The following is a 6,262-nucleotide window of genomic DNA, read 5'->3' as shown; positions in this document are numbered from 1 at the left end:
CCACAATGGAAGTTTAAAAATTCAAGACTAGACTTGTAGCCAAAGGATATAGCCAACAGAAGGGATTGGATAACCAAGAAACTTTATCACCTGTGAAAATGGTAACTGTCAAAGCTGTCATCTCTCTAGTTGTAGCCAAATATTGGAACAGTCATCAAATAGATGTTATAATGCTTTCTACAGGGTAATTTGAATGATGACGTTTACATGACTTTGCCTCAAGGATTCAATCACAAACAAGGGAAGATGCAGGTGTGCAGATTACTCGAATCACCATATGGACTCAAACAAGCATATCGACAATGGAATATCAAACTTACAATTGCCTTATTATCTTTTGGTTTTGTTCAGAGTCATCTCGACTATTCTTTCTTCACTAAACAGCTAAATGAGAAGATTATAGTAGTTCTTATTTATGTAGATGATCTGTTAATTACTGGGGAGGATACATCCTTGATTCAGACGATAAAAGACTACATGCAACAAAGATTAAAGATTAAGGAAACTATTTAGGAAGGATATCCCTTTTCATTGAGATCAGTCATGTCAAAATGCTTTCGAAAACATTAAAAGATACTTGTTGAATCCACCTGTGTTAGGGGCACCAGTGCTTGGGAAGCCATTGATACTCTACATTATGGCACAAGAACGCTCACTTGGGGCACTACTTGCTCAAGAGAATGATGAAGGAAAGGAACAAGCCTTGTACTACCTCAGTCGAACTCTGATAGGAGCTGAGTTGAACTACACGCGTGTTGAGAAAATATGCTTAGCGTTACTTTATGCAATAAAGAAACTAAGGCATTATTTTGAAGCATACACCATCAAACTCATCTCTCGAGAAGATCCTGTGAAGTTCGTGATGACTCGACCTGTTCTTTATGGACGCCTAGCAAGATGGTCCATATTGTTTAACCAATATGAGATCACATACACACCTCAAAAGGTTGTGAAAGGACAAGCACTCGCCGATTTTCTAGTCGATCACCATCTTCCGACGGAATGGGAGATTTCTGATGAGCTTCCAGATGAAGACGTTTTGTTCGTTGAAGAATTTCCACCATGGACAATGTTCTTTGATGGATCCTCATGTCGGGATGGTGCAGGGGTAGGTGCTGTGTTGGTCTCTCCAGATAGACAAATCTTGCCATTCTTCTTTGTTTTAGGTGAAACATGCTCCAACAATGCTACAGAGTACCAAGCTTTGTTCATCGATCTTGAAATGGCATTAGACATGAAAATTCTACAGTTGGAGATATACGACGACTCTAAGTTGATCATCAACCAACTTTTGGGGATTTACGATGTAAAGAAGGAAGATCTTTTGCCATACCACCAATATGCTTATTGTTTACTCGAAAGATTCGGCCAAGTGTTCTTAAACCACGTCCCAAGAGAAGAAAAGCGCATGGCTGATGCTTTGGCTAACTTGGCCACGACGATGGCACTTGGAGAGAATGAGTCAACAAAGGTACATGTGTGTCATTGATGGGTCATTCCTAGACTTCTTGATCATCAAATCAACGAAAGTCGTCATACGTCCGTTGGGGTGATTGAAGAAGAGGATTGAAGGCAACCATTGATAGAGTACCATGAACATGGAATGCTACCCAAGTATCCGCTGCAAAGAATAGACATCAAGCGAAGGGCACCACAATTTATCTTCTACAAGGGGAAATTATTTCGCCTCTCTTTTGAAGGTCTATTCTTGCGATGTCTGGACAAAGAAGAAGCCCACCAAGCGATGGAAGAAGCACATTATGGCTCATATGGAGCACACAAATCTGGTCTTAAGCTCCATTTTTGCATCAAGAGGATGGGCTACTACTGGCCGACGATGGTGAAGGATTGCATGGAACATTCCAAAATATTTCAAGTGTGTTAATTCCACGCCAACTATATCCACCAACCTCCAGAGCCTCTTCATCCAATTGTAGCTTCATGGCCTTTTGATATATGTGGACTTGACATTGTTGGACTGCTTCCAAAGTCATCAAAGGGACATATGTACATATTGGCTGCCACAGATTACTTCTCTAGATGGGATGAAGTTGTTCCACTCAAGGAAGTATAAAAGGAAACTGTTGCCGATTATATCAAGTCAAACATAATTTTTATGTACGGCATACCAAAATACATAATCACGAATAATGGAACGCCATTTGACAACAAGCTCTTGAGGAGTCTATGCGAGAAATTTGGTTTCAAGCAACATAAGTCTTCAATGTTTAATGCACCCGCCAATGGCCTTGCAGAAACTTTTAACAAGATGCTTAGTAATATTTTTAAGAAATTTGTTGCAAAGAACAAGAGTGACTGGCATGAGAAAATTGGTGAAGCTTTGTGGGCATACCAGACAACCTTCAGAACTACTACACAAGCAACTCATTACTCTTTGGTGTATGGCGTAGAAGCAGTCCTTCCATTTGAGCAAAAAATTCCATCATTGCGGATCACAATCCAAGAAGGACTCACGTCCGAAGAGAATGCTCAACTTCGCCTAGCAGAGTTAGAGGCATTGGATGAGAAAAGATTGGAAGAGCAACAAATATTGGAGTGCTATTGTTACACCCTGTACGTCCCAAGATGATGTATAATGAATATGAGACTTGTTAATCATGATTTAAATGAGTTTAAAGTAATAATATAACTATATACGATGTTTGGATAAATCACATAAAGTTTGGGAAAAATCGGATTAAAGTTGCGGAAAAACCGACTAAGAATTTGTCCTATAATAGAGCTTTTTGAGAAATACATTTCATGTGCTATATGAGGTCTTTTTCCAACATATTATACACCAAATTGAAGGTATTGGAATTTATTTTCCAACGCTCTTAACCGCTCATTTATACGATATCCGGATAAAAAGATATAAGTGTCAGAAGATGGGCGAATGAGAGGGTGCCAAGTTAGCACCTTTTAACTTTTCAAAAGTTTGATAAATATGTTTTAACTCGTCTCTCTCTATTCATTTTACTTAGAATCTGACCAGAGGAACCATAAAAAAAACAGTCCTTGAGCTCTCTAATAGCTTCAAATTATTCTAACATCCCGGGTACGAAATCGAGAAGCGATAACATCAGAACGATCCCTACGACGTATGCATCACTATATCGCCTCTCTTTATTTGTAGTTTGAGTTTTGGAATGTAATTAATAGTTAATAAAATTCCTAATTTCTATTTTTAAGCTTTAAAATATCAAGAAAAGTTAATAAATTCGTTTCCTAATTGTTACACCTCACAGGACGGTGATCGGAAGCTGTGAGTTCGAGTTATTTGACTTGTAGTGGACTATTTTGTGGGCTGTTTTGTGTTGCTTTTGGGCTGTCTATTGTGCTTCTGATATATGGAGTTTGGAAGGATAAAAATAGCGTGGAGAAATGACACATGTGGTAGGGTAGTAGGTTGGTCGCTCGTCGTTGTTGTTGCAAGCTAATTGATAACTTGTTGATTCGGTGTATTATGGTATATTTGGGAGTTTTGTTGTATTGAAGGTCCTGGATTGTAATTAGGTTGGTTTTAAGTTGTTGATTGTATTATATTTGTATCTCGCCTATAGTAGGCTTGAGGGAGTAGTAAAATCAGGGGAAATGCTGCCCGTTTATTTTAGAATCGAGTTATCGTTTGAGATACGTAATATACTACCGCCATCTAAATTGTACACATATTTCTTTGCTATAGGGTTGGTGCGCTAGTTGTCATAAGCTTGTTGTTGAGTTGCATTGACGACTTGAGGAATGTTAAGGCTATCCCTTCTTTCTTTTGGCATGATCCAAATGATACAAACGAAACGAGCAAAATATGCAACTTTCTTAATTGACTCTATACATAGAAATACTAGGGGTGTCTATATTATTGATTCCCCATGTGAATTATTATTATATCCTCTATTCATGGGTCTCAGAAAAATATGTATTTGATAAAGTTTGTCCGAAAGGCATATTGATTTTATGATATTCGAGAAATCTTATTAACGTATTTCTTATGCATTTCATGCATTTATACATGTACACTGACCCATGACTAAAAGGCGTTATATACGCATATATTATATGTATATGGGATATGGGAAAAGGTTAAGGCGTTATATACGCACCACCACCTGATCGGCTGGTATACGTTGATGATTTGCCCACAGTGGCCGAGATGATATGATGGGATGCCCTCAGAGGCTTGATGATGTTATGTAAACCTATACCTATGCATGATATGACATTTACATGCACGTGCATGATATTATAAATGTTTCAGGATTCACAAAGTTATTTAGATTCACAGGTGGAATTCTTTACCCTATGTTTCATCATCTGTCTTTTATGTACTGATTTTCATGCTTTACATACTCAGTACATTATTCGTACTGACGTCCCTTTTTTCCTAGGGATGCTGCATTTCATGCTCGCAGGTGTAGGTAGACAGGCTGACAGTCCCCCTTTTAAGATCCTTGATCAGCGAGAGTTGGTGTACTTTATTTGATCCGTAGCTGCTTTGAGTTTTGGTACGATGTGTTTACATACATATATATATATATATATATATATATATATATATATATATATATATATATATATATATATATATATATATATATATATATATATATATATATATATATATATATATATATATATATATATATATATATATATATATATATATATATATATATATATATATATATATATATATATATATATATATATATATATATATATATATATATATATATATATATATATGTGTGTGTGTGTGTGTGTGTGTGTGTGTGTGTGTGTGTCTTTTGGGCATATTTTCTCACGTAGGTTGTTCATATGAATTAGTAGTTTATTTCCATACTTTATGCATGAGCTACACTTATTTCATGTTTATATCTTAGACGAATGCTTAGGGGTATTCGATAGGTAGGACTCGGGCATCCGTCGCGGCCCATCGGTTTGGGTCGTGACAAAAGTGGTATCAGAGCAGTTCTGTCCTAGGGTTGTCTATAGACCGTGTCTAGTAGAGTCTTGTTTATGGGTGTGTTGTGCACCACACTTATAGACAGGAGGCTATAAGATATTTAGGATGGTTACTTTTCTTTCTTATCTTAGATCCTGCGATATAAGAGTTCATTTTCCTAACAACATGTTATATTTTCAGCGATGCCCAAGAAGGCTACGGCCGTCCAGAAGGGCAAGTCCGTGGATGATGAGACTACAAGTAGAGCGCCACGAGTAACTAGGTCTCGGGGAGAGTCGCATAGTGAGACTTCATCTCAGACTTCACATACCCTACCATCTCTAGAGGAGATCCGAGGGGAACCAGCTCCAGCACCCGCTCCAGTACCCCCAGCTCCTCATCCAGATGTACCGGGTCAGGAGATGAGAGATGTTATTCAGTTATTGACTCGATTAGTGGATGCACAAGCTCGACGTCAGGAGGTTGGTATTGGTCATGCAGATAGGGCCATTAGTACGAGAGTTCGTGATTTCATTAATTTGGACCCTCCGATATTCACTAGAGCAGATCCAAATGAGGACCCTTGGGTATTTATCGATAGGATGCAGAGGACTTTGAGGGTAATGAAGGCCACTGCAACTGAGTCAGTTGAGCTAGCTTCCTATAGACTTTGGGATATTGCAATTAATTGGTACGAGTCTTGGGAGTTGTCTAGCGGTGAAGATACCCTTCCAGCAGTATGGCAAGATTTTACAGAGGCTTTTCTTCGTCATTATTTGCCACCAGATCTTAGACGGGCCAGAGTTGATAGGTTCTTGACCCTTCGACAGGGTAATATGAGTGTTCGGGAGTACATCCTTCAGTTTGATTCTTTGGCTAGGTATGCTCCCACTATTGTAGCTAAGATGGAGGATCGGGTTCACCGGTTCGTGATGGGGTTGGAGCCGCACCTGCTCAATGACTGTATGTCGGTCTCACTTCATCCAGGCATTGATATTTCTCGTATTCAGGCATACGCTCAGGGTGTAGAGGAGAGTAAGCAGAAGCAGAGGGTCGGTTGTGAGCATGATAGGGGCCAGAGTAAGAGAGGGAGATCTTCAGGTCCTTCTGGTGAGTTTCGAGGTGGTCAGAGACAGCAGTACCCGAGGTATCCAGCTCAGCCATCAGCTAGTGCACCTCCTCAGTTTTCCGGTAGGAGATTTGATCATTCCACATATTCAGGGCCCAGTCAGATTTCCAAGGCCTCTCATTCTCAGTATAGGGGTGAGTCAAGTCAGATGAGGCCACCCTTGGCATGATGTGCTCAGTGTGGTAAGCATC

At 39.1% G+C, this 6,262-nt stretch overlaps 1 protein-coding gene across 1 annotated transcript; it reads left to right on the top strand.

Annotated features, from left to right (window-relative positions):
* Positions 1-637: 637 nt before the first annotated feature.
* On the top strand, positions 638-2,074 carry LOC107822967 (uncharacterized). The gene is made up of 2 exons (XM_075231445.1): positions 638-1,471; positions 1,991-2,074. The coding sequence occupies exons 1-2, from the start codon at positions 638-640 to the stop codon at positions 2,072-2,074; spliced, it is 918 nt and encodes a 305-aa protein (XP_075087546.1).
* The last annotated feature ends 4,188 nt before the right edge of the window (positions 2,075-6,262 follow it).

This window comes from Nicotiana tabacum, chromosome 15 (assembly GCF_000715075.1).
Source record: "Nicotiana tabacum cultivar K326 chromosome 15, ASM71507v2, whole genome shotgun sequence".
Taxonomy (NCBI): Eukaryota; Viridiplantae; Streptophyta; class Magnoliopsida; order Solanales; family Solanaceae; genus Nicotiana; species Nicotiana tabacum.
The sequence above is the reverse complement of the archived record's forward strand: the minus strand, read 5'-3'. Positions and strand labels throughout refer to the sequence as shown.